Source organism: Mangifera indica, chromosome 11, assembly GCF_011075055.1.
Source record: "Mangifera indica cultivar Alphonso chromosome 11, CATAS_Mindica_2.1, whole genome shotgun sequence".
Classification (NCBI taxonomy): domain Eukaryota; kingdom Viridiplantae; phylum Streptophyta; class Magnoliopsida; order Sapindales; family Anacardiaceae; genus Mangifera; species Mangifera indica.
The window spans coordinates 4869952-4888695 of NC_058147.1; the positions used below are offsets into that span (position 1 = coordinate 4869952).

The 18744-nt window shown below is 32.4% G+C and overlaps 2 protein-coding genes across 3 annotated transcripts; both read left to right on the forward strand.

Moving 5' to 3' along the window:
- The first annotated feature begins 9243 nt into the window (after positions 1-9243).
- Positions 9244-10745, forward strand: LOC123229851 (UDP-glycosyltransferase 73C4-like). Its single transcript, XM_044655840.1, has one exon. The coding sequence runs from the start codon at positions 9365-9367 to the stop codon at positions 10703-10705; it is 1341 nt and encodes a 446-aa protein (XP_044511775.1). The 5' UTR covers positions 9244-9364; the 3' UTR covers positions 10706-10745.
- Positions 10746-11132: 387 nt separating this feature from the next.
- On the forward strand, positions 11133-18289 carry LOC123229850 (synaptonemal complex protein 2-like). 2 transcript variants are annotated; one of them, XM_044655838.1, is made up of 19 exons: positions 11133-11533; positions 11631-11680; positions 11949-12156; positions 12237-12362; positions 12562-12660; positions 13184-13860; positions 13942-14190; positions 14277-14405; positions 14510-14578; positions 14652-14762; positions 15332-15439; positions 15523-15633; positions 15712-15798; positions 16214-16309; positions 16405-16503; positions 16601-16681; positions 16826-16888; positions 17785-17888; positions 18010-18289. In XM_044655838.1, exons 1-18 carry the CDS (start codon positions 11389-11391, stop codon positions 17884-17886), a joined length of 2610 nt encoding a protein of 869 aa, XP_044511773.1. In that variant the 5' UTR covers positions 11133-11388; the 3' UTR covers positions 17887-17888; positions 18010-18289. The 2 variants fall into 2 exon arrangements, with proteins under 2 accessions (XP_044511773.1, XP_044511774.1); XM_044655839.1 differs by having other exon boundaries at positions 11134-11533; positions 16217-16309.
- Positions 18290-18744: the final 455 nt, after the last annotated feature.

An 18744-nucleotide genomic window follows, 5' to 3' on the forward strand; every position in this document is an offset into this window, starting at 1 on the left:
AGAGATTCTTTCGTCATTGTTTGCATGGCTTCAAATCTCTGACGTTTGGTCTTTGGATTTTATGAGAACTTTGGAATCTACAAACCAGGAATTAAAAATTCCAATTAAATAATTCTATGGCAACTTGTACGTGCACAACAATGGCGTCAGTATTTATTTAATTGTTTTAGATCAATTAAAAGATATGAGCTAAATAAATTTAGACTAATAAATTGATAAAATACACTAATTAAAGACTTTAATAAGAGGAATCATATAAAAGAAAAGGAAAGGATTAGAGATGGGATAAACAATTACTAATATTAGAAGAAGTCGGAGTTGATTCAAATTTAATTGAGTTTGAGTTTGATTTATTTTTTATAGAGTTAAGTTTGAGTTTGTAAAATTTGTTTTAAAAGTGTTTGAATTCAACTTATTTTAAAAAAGTCAAATTCAAGTTTAATTTTAACTTAAGTTTAAATCAAGTTTTAAATTTAGTTGATATTAAAAAAATATCATTTTAATATATATTAGTTGAAACGATATCATTTTGTATCGAATTTTTTAAGTTTGTAAGTTTAAAGAGACAAATACTTTTAAACTTTAAACTCGAATTCAAAGTTATTAAATTTTTAAACTCGAATTTGAATTTAAATTTATTTGAATTAAATTTAAATAAGTTCGATTCGAATCTAACTACGAGAAGAAGACAGATTGACGTAGAGGCCGGGTTCTAGAGCTTAGTCGAGTGGAAGTTGGTGTAGCAAACAGCGCAGAATTGACCAAATATTCTGTAACTCATTAAGAGATTCCTCACACGCTTTACAATACTTCATTGCAATCGCACGTAATTTCTTGACCTCATTCTTCTTGTGCAATTACAAAATTTTGTTTCTTTGCATTTCCTTTGTTTTCTAATCAAAGGTAGAATGACTTTAATGAAACCATGACTTTTCATAGTTTAAGTTGAAAATTATTTTCACATCTATAATAAATTTAATTAATAAAATTTATTTAATTTTGTATACAATTGATAAAAAGACAAAAATATCTTCTATTTTTATTGGCTTTAAATAACAGTTTATTTCCAAAAAATTATAAAATTTTCATCCATCCTCAATTATACAAATAGTTGATACGATGAGAATCTTATTCATGCCTGTTGACTATTATTCATCTTTTATTATTACCACTCTTACGTTGTCACTACTCTCAATCTAGATCTATAAATAGGTCGTGTCAATGTCAACGTGATCCATCATGCTAGTGAGTAAAACCGTGCTTAAGTTTGCTACAGTGTGAGCCTAGTAGGTCGGTTTAGCCCTCTAGCAAATGAAAGCTCATGGAACAAATTATAGTCAATTAGATGATGTCATGTCAAGCTTTTAACTGGTCAACCCGTAAAATATTTTCTTTTAATTTTTCAAAATTTTAATTAATTGTGTATTTCTATAACTTATATTTTATTTAAATTAATGAAAATTTAAAATTTTATTAAAAAGATCTCAATTATAATAGAGATAATCATTGTTTTTTCAGTAGATAATTAATTAGAGAAAAATCATTGTTACATGATAGAAAAATAACATAAATCAAACATAACATATAATATTAATCATAAAAATTAAAAATATCAAAATATCAATTTATGATACTTTTTTAGTCATCTTTAACATCTCGTTCTCTCTCAATTTCATTATATTTAGAATGAAAAAAGTGGTTAAAGTGCAAATAATATAAGAGAGACTTTGCAAAAACAAGTAAAAGCCAAGTCATACCACTAATTCTCATATATCATTATGAAAAAAATTGGAGTAAAGGAGGAAACATATTGCTTTTAAAGTTTAAGTGTGAAAATTGTTATTAAACAGAAAGTGGGTATCAGTTACGACATGAAATTAATTTGCCACACCAAATTTTATGTAATTGGTCGGGTCATTTGTGCTCTAGGGAGTATACGCAATACTATTATATATTTATTTTAAATATATAAATAAATATATATTTATGTGTATTATAATATAATTAAATATTATATTATTATTAATTTAAAATTATTTGATTATATAATGACATATATTAAATATATATCTTTTTATATATTTAAAATTGATATGTATTGTTTTATGGTGGAAACTATACTTGGACAGAATTAGCTATTCATTAGGCAAGTAATTTCCAAAGAAAATGATTTACTGGGTTGAGCTCTTGACATGTTTTACCTTCGCAAGGAGACACCGTGAATGATTCGAAGTAATTTTCATTAATCATAGTTGAGAAAAGCAGTGATTAACAAACTCAGCCATTAATCCCGAGATATTGCTGACTAATGTGAATGCTTTAAACTCTGACTTTCATTTTTGTTTTGGAGTATTCGATGGTGTTTACTTATTCCATAAGCTAAACGACAATCTTTCAAACCTACTAAATTCTTATTATTTTATTTGTCAACTTAATTTACTGTCAAAATCAAATGCCAACAGCCACAGGAATGATGTTGACCATTTTCCTTCTTATTTTATTCATTCTTTTTTCTTTTAATCATATGCATCAAGCCCCATATTATTTCATATCTCCTTCCTCTCAATAGTTAATAAACGGTTTAAACACAGATGGAGAAACTAGAAAGAGAGAGAGACAGAGAGAGAGTTCAACCGAGGTTCCTTGTTGAGTAGACCAAATATAGTTTTGAAAAAATGGTGAAATGATGTCACCTTCAGTTTCAGATAATTTCATTTTAATATACGAACCAAATTTTGTTTCAAGGTTCAGCTTAACAAACTGATTTGCTTGTTTTAATGGGTCACTAACCAATGCATCTACTCACTTACTTACTGCCCTCAATTGCCTAGTAAATAATAATAATCCTTTTATTAGATATATATGTCTCTCTATCTGCAAGACATGCAACGCATTTTACTCAAAAAATTTCCTCCTGTGAGCTGTCGACCAAGAAGAAATTAATTCCCCACTACTGTTGAAATCGACTCAGCAGTTATTATTATTTTTTTAAATCTGTATTTGGTCTTTTATTAAGACATATATTAATTTAGGGCCTTAATTAATGTTGAACAACGTTGAATGGTTCACCAAGCAAATGAAGGTTGTCGCACAGACAGGGTAATGAAAAAGTGGAAACAGTTAGAAGATGTTTCAGAAGCTGATGACTTATTTGATTAAATCTCTCTCATGGGTAACCTAATTAAGACTATGGAGATCAAAGAAATCTCAAGAAAACCTAGTTGACTTTTTACTTCGCTTATTTAGAAGCTCATCGAGGCTGATTGATGATCTGTTGCTCTTCCAGAGGCGTAGGACCCACTTAGACCTAATCCATCTCTTAATAAAAAAAAGAGGATGGATTCATATGTATACACCACGTATATGTATAAATTGTCAAGATTTCTGTCATTTGATTTCATGTAACTTTGATTATCAGGTCAAACTCAGGCTGCCAAATTATATAATTAAATTCGAACTTATGGATGAACAATTGTGAATTAAATTTTACTAATGGAAAAGTTGTACAATATATACAATTATAATATAGACTAAAAAGGTATCTATATATTAATTATAATAGAGAAATAAAAGAAAATATAATATATTATAATCAAAACTATATGTTTCATTTAACAATGGACAGAGCTGACGTGGAATAACAGGAGCCCACAGCCAAATATTTATATTACAAAGATAGTATAATATATAAATTACCTTCGTATTCAATTTTGGATAAAAGTAGGTTGACATGATCACTAATCTGTTCTTCCATAGATATATAATTTAAAATTTGAGTTTTCTACTAAAAACCATTTATTATCACTTACCAAACCCTAGATTTAACTAAAAACTCTAACTATCAACAATTTAGGATTTGAGTTTATTCTTAATATTTTTGCTTGGACAAAAAAAAAAAACTCGTAAAAAATGATAGAAGTGCAAAAATTTTTATGTAATCAAATAATAACGAGGTCAAAATTCATACATAAATAGTAACCACCAAAAGCACTGGGTAAAACGAGGGGTGTTTTTAAAATTTTTCTTAATTTATGATAAAAATGTTTAAATGTTTATATGTATGGTAATTTTGTATGTAAGGTTGATATTTTGGGCAATAATTTCCATATAACAATGGACAGAGCTAACGCGGAATAATAGGAGCGCATAGCCAACCAGTATCATACCTGAAACAGTAAATCAGAAAGAAGAAAGTTGTAGCCAACGTCCACCCATTTGAAGCAATGTCAATACAAAATATATTGAGAAGAGTAGAGGAAAAAATAAAGCAAAATGATAATCTTAAGGCTGTCTTTCTCTTCACTCTCGCATCGATCTCTGCATTTTTATAAGTTTTTTATTTGCTCAGTCTGGTTTGACACCATTGTTGAAAGCTTTTTAATACATTAGATAATATTTATTAAGATAATATTGAAAAATTAATAAATAAGGAAGTCTAAGATTGATATCTTTATCAAATAGTGGTCTAGCTAGTGACAAATTAGTAAAATTTTAATGGGGTTTTTTGAGAGTATTTAATGTCAGTTTCCCAACTAATACTTCCCATCAACTATCTAGGCGTAGGGATTGATATGTCGAATGCCACTGGTTGTATTCTGAAATCCATATCCTTACGGCTCTACGTTTGGCTTGGCATTGCCATTGACATCACTGGTGGCGCACTTCAGCCTAAACGGGAGAGAATGAAAACGATATTTATTTAACAGTTCTTAAGAAAATATCTGCCTTACATTAATTAGACATTCAGCTCCAATTATATATGTATATACACACACATACACGACAAATTCAGCAATATTGTTGGAGATTAAAAGTTTTATATAAAAATAAAAATAATATAAATAAGTGATATATAAGTATGATAGATTGAATCTTAACACAAACTAATTGATTTTGTATAATATGAATTTCGATCTTTTTACTTATATATCTAATATATTTATAGATAGTATTAGAGTTTAAAACCAAATAGATAGATCTAACAATATAAAATGATCATAGATATCAAATGGGTTGATCTAATAACCTAAAGTGATTTTGGATACCAAGTAGTAATGTATCCAACCAAATAGCTAACCTAATAGCCTATAGTGGTTATACTTAAAGGAAGATATTGAAAACTAAAGAGTCTCACATCAAATAAAAACAATATAAGTGAGTGATATATAAGTGTGATAGATTATTTTTTTGTATAATATAAGTTTCAATCTTTACACTTATAGATTCAATATATTTATACAAATATAAATATATATTCTTCTATTGGTTAGTCAAATATGATTTTATATGACGTCTAACAAGAAACAAGATTTGAGATGATCACCAAACATGCTACCAAACTTTGATATAAAAATAAGTGACTAATATGGTTAAATGAATTTTTTTAATAATCAACATGAATATTGAATATGAATTTGTTGGATATAGTTGCTTGACATTAATAATAAACTAATAATAAAACTATGCGAATATATATTTTAATATATAGATTATGTATTATTATGTGATTAAATGTTATATAATTATATTATTTTAAATTCAAAATCATTTAATCATATAATGATACATCATTTGTGTACCTAATTACGTACCTAAAAGTGCATATGTAAATAACATTATTCATAACTTAATACAGACTTAGTTTTCGGGCCCCTTAAACAAAAAATATGCTTTTGTTAAATTCGAATATATATATTTAATTTTAAGGGTTCACTTGATGTGTTGGCTTAACATCTAATTTTAATAGTTTAAAAATAAACAAAAAATAATATTTACACGGTCTTATCAGGTCATTAACAGTATAGGGATTTTTTATCTCAAAGGATTGTCATACTTTATCATATCTAATGGGATCTGTCTTTGGATCCTTAAGCTTCCGATAGACAGTATAATGCAATATCAAAAAATACTAATCTCTAAATTATCCACAATTGTGTCACGTTGTTTGAATCAAAACTATGGTTGTACGCTTAATTAATTTTCATAAATTCAGTTTAAGTTTAGGATTAGGCAGACTTGCCCATGCGTACCAATAATATTAGTCATTAGTCTGCCCAGAGACCCAGCCCACTCTAGTCAGATGTCAATGACCCAATCGTCAATTGCCATGGAACTTATGAAATGATATTTCTTTTCACCTTTTTAATTTGAAAATTTTATTTTCCACTTGCCCACTCTAGGAATGAATGTACCTAGGTGCAATTCAACAACCCAAACAACTTTAACCTTCAGAGTCTCTCAAACTCATTCAACAGGGATACCAAACATTTCAGCTTGACGACATATTTCGTTGACACCTACGCAAGCCCGGGATATATGATTCATGAAGTCTCTACCAAGATTTTTTGTTTTCCTATAGGGATGTTTTATTCTATTGTGAAGTTTAGTTTTATGATATTATTAATGACTTATTCTTTAATATCAAATTTGTATTTCCCTGTTCTATCAATTAAAATGGACGCATTTGCTCTGGCCCTTGGCTCGATTTTTTTGTCAACTTTACAGGTCATTGCCATGGAGCACTTGGGGTCAGATTTTCTAGAGTAAAATGTCGGTTTTGCCAATGTTGAGTCGATCGTTACAGTTGTAGTGACAATGAAGTTCCTCCTTAGTGACCCAACTATTGCGCCTGCCCTTATTCAGTTGCAGTTTCATGACTGCATGGTCAGCGTAAGTTCTCTTCTATTTCATGATTATCATATTATCCTCTGTTTATAGGAGGATGAGGGAGAAAGAATAAAATGAAAGTTGATTATTAGTTTAATTAAAACTCAAGTTAGAAGCTCATTCTCATGGTTAAGCCCACAGAATTGAAGTTTAGAAGATGAGGCTGGTTTTTGGGAAGGAGAAGTTGGAAAGGAAATAGAGTCCATGGGTTTGACGAAAGTGAAGAAGTGGAAATTTGGTGTGGAAAAGTTAGTTCATCAGAGTTCGGGTGGGAAATTGTAACTTGACCCTTTAAGCTCCAGGTGCTAACTAAACTTGCTGAGGCAACACAGCACCATTACGCCGCTCTGAAACCAGCTCACCACGAGTCTTCTTCACAGAGAGAGAGGAAAAGATGAGGCTATCAACTCACAACATGCTATCATCCAATATCAAAGGAGTGACAAGCGGCTTCCCTCTACGCATTGAAGCGGATCGATTTCAATCCTGATTTTCTCAAGAACATGTTGCCGAAGAGCGAGTGGAAGGCACTTGTTGATGCGTCCCGCTCAACGGGTTATTCCCAGCTGCCCCACGGGGCACCAGAGTCGGCGTTGCTTGAGTCCGAGGAGTTCTTGAAGAAATTCCACCGCGCGCTATTGGAGCTGCATCTGGAAGACGGTGCTCTAGTTTGCCCTGAGACAGGGAGAAGGTTTCCATGTTAATGTTGCAGAAATAGAAATAGAACGAAAAATATTAAGGCCAAAAGAGTTATTCCACCCAATGAATCCCCAAATTGGTGTTTGGTAAATATTAAAAACCCGAACTCATTTTCAGAATCAGTTAGATTGATTAGTAAATTCATCATTTACTTATTTTTCTTCTTTAGTTTATAAAATTAATAATTTTTTTTCAAATTAAACTTTATAAAGTTATATTTTTTTTCAATTAGATTTCCATTTCTTCAGCCTCTTTCTGTCCGATGATCACAATAACGGTTCTCTGGATCTCTCTTTATGACAACATTTTAATCTCTAAACAAAAACGATTTTTTTTGGCTAGAGACAAAAATGTTAGATAATGCATTGTTTAGAGAAGGGGGAGAAAAGAGTCCAATCATCGAAGGAATTTCACCGGAGAACCTTAAACCTACCAAAGGAAGATGTACCTTTTTAAAGTTTAATCATAAAAAGAAATTGTTAGTTTTTTAAATCAAATAGAAAAATAAAATAAAATTTTATTATTTTTAATATATAATTAATAAAATAATGATTTTATTTTTAAAACTAATTAATTTTAATAATTTTAATAATCTATAAATAAAAATTTAAATTATAAATATTTAACAAATTACTTTGGGAATTCAACAAACGTGTGTGGAAAGAATTCTTTTGGACAAATATTAAAGAGCAATAGTTACAACTTGCCCTTCATGTCATGTAAAGGCTTTTTGATATTTTGCACACACCGATTACAGTCCTCTTGAAGTAGTATCTAAGTGACTCTAGGTTTTTGCATTTAATTAGATAATAAAAACGGTTAGATACCCATGTAGGAGGCATGTGCAATGTATGAATGAATAACATTGAATTATAAATCAAGGGCAGGAAGTGTACCTCTAACTCTGGAATTATTAGCCAATTGAAGGAAAAATGAAGAAAACTAAGAAAAATGTGTGAAGTTGAGAAAAAAAAGATGAAAATGGTGGAAGGCATTACAGAGTGGGAGTGAATGAAACAAGAATCCATTTTTTTTTTTTTAATTCTTTAAATTTCCACCGTTTTTTAATACACATTAAATGATCAAGACACCCTTATTTACTTTGTCCTTATTTATTGAGGAAGAATTAAGCGTGTTAATTGCATCTTTCATTGTACTTGATGCCGTGACCATTTTTAACACAATTTATTAATTTGGTATGATATGATACAAAAAAATTAAATAAAAATTAATTTTAGATCAATTTAATATAACTCAAAATTAAATCAGATAGAATTAAATTTATATAAAAATAATTTAATATAATTTAAATATTTTAAAAAAAGTTACTTTAATAGAATTTGTTAAGAAAAAATTACAGAATTGTTGAAAGATAATATCAATAACAGTTAAAATATTTATAAAGTACATATAATTATTATTACTCATATTATTTTTTATTTTTATTTAAATATTTTATTTTATTACTAAGTTATAAAATACAATATATTTAGTTAGATTATTAATGTATTTTAAAAATTTTAACATATAATTTTAGACTATTTATAAATAAGATAAAATGTTATAATATATGTTTTATTAATAGTATGTTAGAGTAATTTAATTAAGAAATTAAAACTACAAAAATATTTTTATTAATGAAAACAATAAAGAACTTTTCACCATTTTAAATTAAATCAAATTAATTTAAATATTTAAAAATTAAATTAAAATTAAAAAATTTTAATATAATTTTAATTTAAATCAAATTAAATTTAAAAATAACAAAACCTGAACTAAAATCACCCAACGCGATTCGATGACACCGAAGGTCAGTTATAATATTTGACTCCAATCTGTCAATTTCCTTCTCTCTTTTAACCTTAATTAAAGAGTTCACGGTTCAGCTTTCATTATCTTCACTCTTTAGTCTCTCACTCAAGCTTCGTCCGATCCATCAGTCAAACTCAAAGACTCCTCCTCTGTGTCCTCCATCGTCTTCCACAATAAATTAATAAAAATGGAAGGTCAGATTTGCGTGGTGGCAGGTTATGGGTTGGGCCATCTCCACCCATGCATGGAGCTCTGCAAGCATATTTCTTCCATGAATTACCATACTACCCTCCTTTTTCCTTCTATTTTCGCTTCTGCCATTCCCCCCTCATTCTTGCAACGGCCCCGCTCCCAAATAGTTCAGCTTACCTCCTCTGGCCGACCCATGCCTGGATCCGACCCACTACGCCAGCAGTGTGCTGAGGATCTCGAGACGCACCTACTAAACTGCTTTGAGAATCCCGACTTGCCCACGCCTCTATGCGCAATCGTTGATTTCCAAATGGGCTGGACCAAAGCCCTTTTTTCAAAATTCAATATACCGGTTATCAGTCTTTTTACTTTCGGTGCATGTGCTGCCGCCATGGAGTGGGGCGCGTGGAAGATTCAAGCTTCTAATATCACATCCGGCGAAACTCGGGTCGTTCCGGGGTTACCAGAAGAAATGGCATTAACCTACTCGGATCTTAAACGAAAACCCGGTGGTCCGCCAAAACCCGGTGATATGCCACGGTGGGTTCCAGGAATTGAAGGATCAATCGCATTGATGTTCAACACGTGTGATGATATTGACGGTCCCTTTATTAAGTACATAGGTGGTCAGATGGGTTTGCCAGCTTGGGGTGTGGGACCACTACTGCCTGAACAGTATTGGAAATCCTCTGAACTGTTGATCCGTGACCGAGAGATAGGAGAACAAAAGCGCCAGTCGAGTTTGACAGATCAGAATGTGATCCAGTGGCTGGATTCGAAGCCACATGGATCGGTTACATACGTTGCGTTTGGCAGTGAAGTCGGTCCCACAACGGAAGAATATCAACAATTGGCCGGTGCGTTAGAAGAATCGACCCGACCGTTCATTTGGGTCGTACAACCTGGGTCGGAAGCACACATTCCTCAGGGTTTAGATGATAGAGTCGGTAATAGGGGTTTGATTATATACGGTTGGGCACCACAGTTAATGATTCTGAGCCACAAATCAACGGGTGGATTTTTATCACATTGTGGATGGAATTCAACGATGGAGGCAATCGGACGTGGGATCCCATTTTTGGCTTGGCCAATCAGGGGTGACCAGTTTTTTAATGCCAAGTTGGTGGTGAGTCGTCTTAAGATTGGTTGTATGGTTGCCGATGATTTATCAGAGATAGTTAAGAAAGATGATATAGTAAAGGGAATTGAGAGTGTGATGGGTGACGAGGAGATGAAAAAACGAGCAGAGATTTTAAGTGGCAAGTTTGAGCATGGATTTCCAGCGACGTCAGTGGCTGCATTGGAAGCTTTTAGTGAATTTATTAGCAAAATGTAACTTGAAGTGCCATTTAATAATGAATAAATGATTGAATCAAGTTCTCTGGTTAAAATATGAGGCAGTAGAGATACGTTATCTGGTAATAATTTCTGTTACAACCATGCAATGTAATAGAGAATATGACTGGAAAATATCATGTCATAACCAAAAACAGGTTTCTAAAGTATGAAAGTCAGATTAGGTCAATGCCTGAAGGATCAAACATGAGAAGATGATATATGTATGAGATTTAATTTAAGATTGATTTGAATTTAAAAAAGATTATTTAAAATTAATAAATTTAAATTTAAATTTGATTAAAAATAATTTAATTTTTTATTCAATTTAAATTTAAATATTTAAATCAAATTAAACTGGATGACTTTTATAAAAGTAAGTTTAATCTGTGACATAAACTCGGTTTATTTGATCTGTATTGAAGCGAATCCCAACAGCAGATTTCAGAACGTCATCCATTCATTCTGTAAATTCAGTAGAGTCCACCGCACCGAATAATTCCATCAACGATTAACTACCTCACGTGATAGTCACACTACAGCTATAAATTCCATTTTTTGGCGCCCAATTCATTTTTAGCTCTCCACTTGAAAAACTCCAAATTTCAGAAAGAGAAAGTTAACTGACAGACAGAGATCAAATTCTTAAGGTTTTGTTTATACAATCTACAGTCGATTTTGAAAATGCAGAAGCTAGGGTTTCAAAGCATTAAGAGCTTGGATCAGCTGAAATCTCTATCTGGAACTGCTAAGACCTTCGCTATCTCTTCACGTCCTTCTTCAGATTCAATTACATCAGGAAGTTTCTCGAATTTGAAGCTCACTGCAGGTTTTTTTTATTACTTAATTATGGTTTTTGGTTGTTGAATGATTGAGTAGTTTAGTCAATTTTGATGTATTATTGTTGTTGCTTTGTTCGATTGCAGAAAAATTGGTTAAAGAGCAAGCTTCGGTGAAAACTGATCTGGAAATGGCGGTAACATAAATGCGTATCCTTTTTTAATCTTCTTGTATAAAATTTTCAAAGGAATTGATGTATACGAATCAGTGTACTACTGTGCATCAATTCAACGTATGTTTTTATTACTTCTACACAACATAAATACAAAATTAATCTTATTTCATTGTATACCTTTTTTCGCTTTACTTTATTAGATATCGACTTTATTATTGACAAATGTCCGCAAAACCTAGATGACTTGAAATTAAATGGTAATTTGATAATCAAAATTTAATAAATGCAGAACTCTAAACTAAAGAAATCACTGGAGCATATCCATGAATTGGAGGAAAAGTTGCAGAATGCTTTCAACGAGAATGCTAAGCTTAAAGTAAAGCAGAAAGAAGATGAGAAGCTCTGGAAAGGACTGGAGTCTAAATTCTCTTCAACCAAGACTCTGTGTGATCAACTCACTGAGACTTTACAACACTTAGCTGGTCAGGTTCAGAATGGTAGGTATTTTGTGGGTCACTGAATTATTTCATCTTTCTTTTAAATTATGTTTGTGATTGTTTTTTATTTTCTTCAACAGCTGAAAAAGACAAGGAATTTTTTGAAGAAAAATTATCTGCAAGCATGAAATCTATTGACATCTTGAAACAACATATTGATGGGTTATCTCTAAAATTAGGCTCTGCAGAGGAACTAATCAGAGATCGTAAGATGTACCTTCCAATTTTCTTTTCAACTGTCCAGTCTTCATATTGAAGATCAATTTGAAATGCAAACATCTGGTTTAACATTACTAGTTTTATGGATATGGAAATAGTGGTTTATTACATACCCGTTTGAAATGAAGTTGAAGATTTTGATTTTTCTGTGCTTTGATTTGCCATTCTGTAAACATTCTCATGTAGGCGAGAAGGAAATAAGGGAGCTGAAAATTGAGGGACAGGAAAAGGATAAGCTTTACAGAGATGAACAATGCAGAACAGCGAATATCATAGAGGAGAAAGGTTAGCATCTTGCTTATCTTAGTTTGTAGGTTTCATTTGTCATGTGATTTGCGAAAGGCTGATAATTTTCTTTGGTTAATTACCATACTGGTTATTTGTAATATATCTGTGGGTAGAGGATGCTAAGGTGAGAAATTTTGATTGCAATTTTTGTAGAACTACTTTGTTGCTTCATTACAGTCTCATATGATTCTAGGATTCGTAATTTAGGGAATATATGAACTATATGTCTAACATTGCATGCATTATGATCTAGTTGATGCTGCACAAGTAAAAGATGAACATGGGGTATATGCCTTCTCGTTGGTCCCTCAGCATTTAGGATTAGCTTTTGAAGATGTGCGTTCTTGCAGTTTGATTTAAAATTTGACATTATTTACTAGTTCTTTTCTAGGGAGGCAGAAAAGATAAATGTATTCAGCGGCCTCTTAACCTGTTTTTATTTTATTGCAACGTGTTATTGGTTTCAGTTATAATTCCTAAGAGAGGCATTCTTCCATGACAATTTTTTTCTTACTTGCAGATGCTGTGATAATGAAGTTTGAAGCATCTGGAGCTGCCAATAAACTGGAAATAGAGAGTTTAAATTCTAAATTAGGAGAGTTGCACCTTGAGTTAAGATCAAAGGAAGATAAAATTGAACTTTTGATAGTCACTCAAGATAAGTTGGAAAAAGAGAAGAGTGAACTTCAGATGAGCAATGATGTCTTAGAGAAGAAGTTAGTTATATCACTGCAGGAAGTAAAAGATCTTGAAGGCTTTCTTCATGTATCAGCTGGACAGTTGGTTGAATTAGACAAACAAAGTTTGACTTTCATGGAAAAATTTTATCAGCTGAACTCCCTTTATGACTCTTGTCATAAGTTGATCCAAGAGGAAAGAGACCTTGCTCTTAAGCAGGCTCAAGGGCAATATGACCAACTTCATGATAGGTTCTTGTGCATAACATCTGAAAAAGATGCTTTACGGTTAGTGAACCAGGGGTTGGATAATAAGATAATTGAACTTCAGAAATCCCACGAATCCGTTATGGTGCAGCTTTCAGAAGAATGCCAGTTAGCTAAAGAGAAAATTCAGAGGTTGGAGACTGAAGCAGAAGCTCTGATATCAAAGAAGATTGAAACAGAGTCGTTGGTCTCCAAAATGGAAAAGGAAATCGACACATTGTCAGAAAGTTCTAGATCATCTGAGAATAAAATGGTCTGCAAGTTGTTCTCACTCACATATGCTGAATTATCATGCCATATGATTGTTCTGAATATATTTTCTTATGTCTTGCAGCAAGATTTATCGATGAAAATTTCATCAATTGAAGCAGAAAACAACTGTTATACAGATAAATTACAGGAAGAAATACAGAAAAAAGAAGTGGAAATAGTTAATTTGCAACAGGAGAGTAAAAAAAGGGATCTGCATGTAGATTCTTTGGAGAAACAAGTTGGCCAACTTCAGGATATGCTGGAGGAGAAGGAACAGCTTTTACTGCAATACAGGGATGGAGAAAAGAAGCTAAAAGATCAAATTACAGAGGTTCTGAAATTATTTAGAGCACATTAAAATTAAGGAGTTCTCTCAACATTTGTATTTTGTAAAGTCCTGTATATTAAATTTTGCAGAATCTAGCTTTGCTCACTGCTGCTGACAGTAAACTAGCAGAAGCTAAGAAGCAATATGATCTTATGCTAGAGAGCAAACAGTTGGAGCTATCAAGGCACTTGAAAGAAATTTCTCAAAGGAATGATCAGGTGGTTTCTCATACAATTTGTCTTCTATAGATTATCTGTAACTTATAAAAAAATTTAGATTTTGGCATGCACACATAGATTGACATTGCTTGGGATTTAATCAGGCAATTAATGACATCCGGAGGAAGTATGAGGTGGAGAAGCAGGATATTGTTAATATGGAAATAGAAAAGGTTTGCTTGTGATTATCAACTATTGCAACACTCTTTGCGGTAACTAATGTTTCTCACCCATTCTAATATTCAGGCAGATAGAGCTGTTGAAGAAATGGAAAGAAAATTTGACCAAAAACTTGCAGAATGCAAAGAGGAGGCAAAGCTGCAGTTGATGCATATTCAAGAGGAACATGCGGCTCTTGTATGCAAAGAAACTTATGCAAAATCGAACTCCAATTTTTGGTTGCTTGCTTACTGCATATAATTCTTTTTAGTAACCTGCATTTTGTTATGATATGTGACAGGGGGTGCAGTGTAGCTTCAAAGTTACCTTATCTCACAATATTTATTTATTTTCCACCATAATTGTAATATATACAATAATCAGAAAACTTATATATTAATACACAATAGAATTTTGTTCCATATTATTTATAATTTTGCATGATGTTTTCCCCACATTATGCATAACAACCATTGTATGAGTTTGTAACTTTGCTATTAGCCAACTTGCTACACAACTTTTACTATGATTTCTTGCTGAATATGTAGTCACTGATTGACAGGAATTATGAACTTCTAAAAAGCCTGTCCCTGTGACCATATCATTGTTGCACCAGTTCAGAGTGGGAGAATGCTGATTTCCTTAGAACAGTGTTTTCACCTTTTTAACTAACTTACCTATGTGTAGATCTTCATTAAAACCTACATACTAAATTTTTATGTCTAGCTCATATTTGTATGAATTGAGTTTTTGTCTGCTTTCTGTAGGTCATTAGAATTCAGCAGGAGCATGATAGGAAGGATATGAATCTCAAAGCTGAACACAATGAAGATTTAAAGCGCATCCAACTTCAAGCTGAAATAGAATTGGGAGAGGTATATGCAACCCCATATTTAAGTTTGAGTTGTTTACATTTATTGTAAAGACTCCATTCCCAAACTAATTGTTTATAATTCAGAAAACCACGTCACTCAGGAATGAACATGAGGTTCAGATGAAAGCTTTAAGGTGTCAGCATGAAGATGAATGCAGAAAGCTTCAAGAAGAGCTGGATCTTCAAAAGTCCAAAGTATTTGTTTCCATACACTGCTATATCTAACTGCCTTATGCATGCCTTGGATTAATTTGTTTGTAAATAATACAACAGGAAGACAGGCAGAGAGCTCTATTGCAATTGCAGTGGAGAGTGATGAGTGATAAAGCACAAGATGACCAAGAAGTGAATTCAAAGAAGGTTTCCTTTTTGTTTGATCCCACTCTTTGTTGTGGAAAAAATGCTTTTCTAACTGCTTATATGCCATCAGTTTATTTTTTTTAATTTTATCTCTTATGATGTTTTTAGTCCAAACATATGTCTGTATGTATTTTGATACACATAGTCCAGACATATGGTTGTATGCATTTTGATATCCATACGTATTTTTCGCATGTGCTAAGGTGGGAAAATCTGTTTTAATTGTATGGAAATATATATTGCAACACAATAATAAGTTACATGGTAGATGGGAAAACATAACTTACATAGTTCCCTTTGAGGATCTTGAACTTGCAGAACTTCTTGTTGTATCTTTACATAGCAGAATGGGACATGAATGATATTATATTGGAATTTTCTAAAACATTATCTGCTTGGTGCCTTTGTTTTATAGCAGGATTACTCCATTTCATCAATCAAGATGAGAGATACTGGTGTTGGTCAAAGAATAAGTAGGCATAGTGTCGTACGAGGAGCCAATGAAGAGAAGGTGACACCATCTATTGATCACTTTGATTCCCTTTTGATATTCAGCCTGCCAAGTTACAGTAGCAATTTAAGATTGTCTTTCAATATTTTTTACAGGGTACACCTTTCTTGGATGGGACACAAACACCAGTGTCAAAATTGTTAGAAGATGTAAACACAGGAACCATCATGAGCATGCCAAAGCATCATAAGAAGGTAAATTACTTCTGTTCATTCTTTTCTGAGCAAGTAAGAATTTATGTCATATATGTTGTGATGCCGAAAAAAATTGACGCACCTTGTGGTATGGCAGGTTACTCGTCATGAATACGAAGTTGAAACTACTAATGGAAGAACAATCACAAAACGAAGAAAAAGTACCGTCATGTTTGAGGTATTGCTTGGTTCTCATAGAGTCCCTTAAAGTCTTCATTTATATACAGGCAATATTTTTATGTGAGATAGAATGGTCCCTTTTGCTACATATACCTTAAATTTATGATTTAGATGTCATATATGCTTACATGTATTGCATCAGGATCCAAGGAAACATAAGAAGAGGAACACACCAAAAGCCCGCACCCCAAGAAGTATTGTCACGGTAACCAAAAGCTAAACTATCATTTTCAGATTTAATTTCTTTTTTAATCTATTTATTAGGCATAGGTTATATATCCTTACCTTATATATGTCTGGGACCCCTTTTTCCTATAAGCATGATGCTTGGAACTATTTATGCTGTGGTTGAACATAGAGGCTAGAGAACTAGGTGAATCATCTAAGCCATAATCTGATCCTTAAAACAAACTGTTGTCCAAGTCTTCATTGTTCCGGTTCTCAACTCTTGACTTTATGAAAGCTGACAGTATTGTAAAAGCGAAGTAAGTTCCATTCTTGGTTCCTTTTCTTGTTTGAGCCTCTTTTAGGGGGCTTAGAATGTGTCTGGTGCCAAAATCTAATTTCATCCATGATTAGGGTTGTTATAGTCTGCAACTGATTACAAGAATGTCATACTTTTAAGTATTAATATCTGCAAGAATGATTAGTAAATTATGGACACAATTTTGCTCTGTTTTGCATAATGCTAACTCGTCCAAAATGATAAACAAAAGTTTGTATCTCAACTTTTGCATCTTGAGTGATGCAACTTTAATTATGATTTCCAAGTGAATTAATGTTAATATGATAAATGATATGGTAGCACTTTATCGATGTTACATCACTTGAGGTACAACGGTTGAGATATAAGCTTGAGATGTGTAGCATTAAGATGAGTACTTTACTCATGTATAGTAAATTTGTTAGAAGAAAATGGTAAACTAGAATCTCTTTTGAAAAAGAATTGCAAACATTTAACTTAGAGTTTGGATCGACTAATTCATATGGTGGGGATTTATTATTTCTGGATATTGGATAAGCATTTAAGTTGGAATCACAAGCCTTTTTTCTCAGTTCTGCCCGTTCAAAGTTCATCATGTACTTAAATTTCTTGTGCAGGGATTCAAGGGAGGGGCTAATCCACATCCTTCCAACATAGGCGATTTGTTTTCAGAAGGGTCTCTGAATCCATATGCGGATGACCCCTATGCATTTGATTAGAGGTAAATTCAACTAATCATTTGAACCATGGACTTGTAGGCTCAAGTGTTGTTTATGCACCATTATTAGCTATATTTCTGCTGCTTTTCTAAAACCAGATACTTTCTGCTTGAGGAGTTGCAGGCTTTTCAAACCTTTAATGAGTTTTATTAAGTGAGCACATGAGCTGAGGGTAGTCAGTGTACAAGGACCTTGTCTTGGGAGGGCCTACAAAGGAGGAAATAAAATCCGTCCAACCAAAAAAAATTCAAACCTTTAGGAGCTTTATTAAGTGAGCACATGCTGGATTGTTCCTTGAAATATTTTTCTGTATATTCTTGGGTAGGCCGTGAAGAAACAAATGGAAGAACCTGCGAATAAATTTCAGATTTAGATAATAAAGCATAAATAGCTTTCTTATTTTCTTTCTGGTCTTTTGGACATCTTGCTAATAGCAGGTAAGCAGCTTTTCAAGAATATCACCTGCAATTGTTCCAAGCTTGCGAACGACTTTATAGTATACTGATTTGCGGCCCATCCTTTGGTCAATTTTGAACTTGGGCCTTAACCTCTATTGGAAATAAAGGCTCATGGATTATTAGTATAGAGCTTAAGCATCCGTGAAGAAAGTGGAAAATATCGTGACTGTAAAAGTGTTGCTCCATTGTATCTTTATTTGATTTCACAATCTATGGCAAATGCCCGTTATAGTCGTAGGGTTGAGTTTATCTCATTTCTGAGACTTATTCATCTTAATCAAAACAATGACAGTTCTCTCACTCTCTCTGTTTCCTTTATCTTAATGGCAAGTGGGCAATCCAAGAAAGTGGAAGTGCAACTTGTCATCTCTGATCTCCATCCCTACCCTGTTCTCCTGTC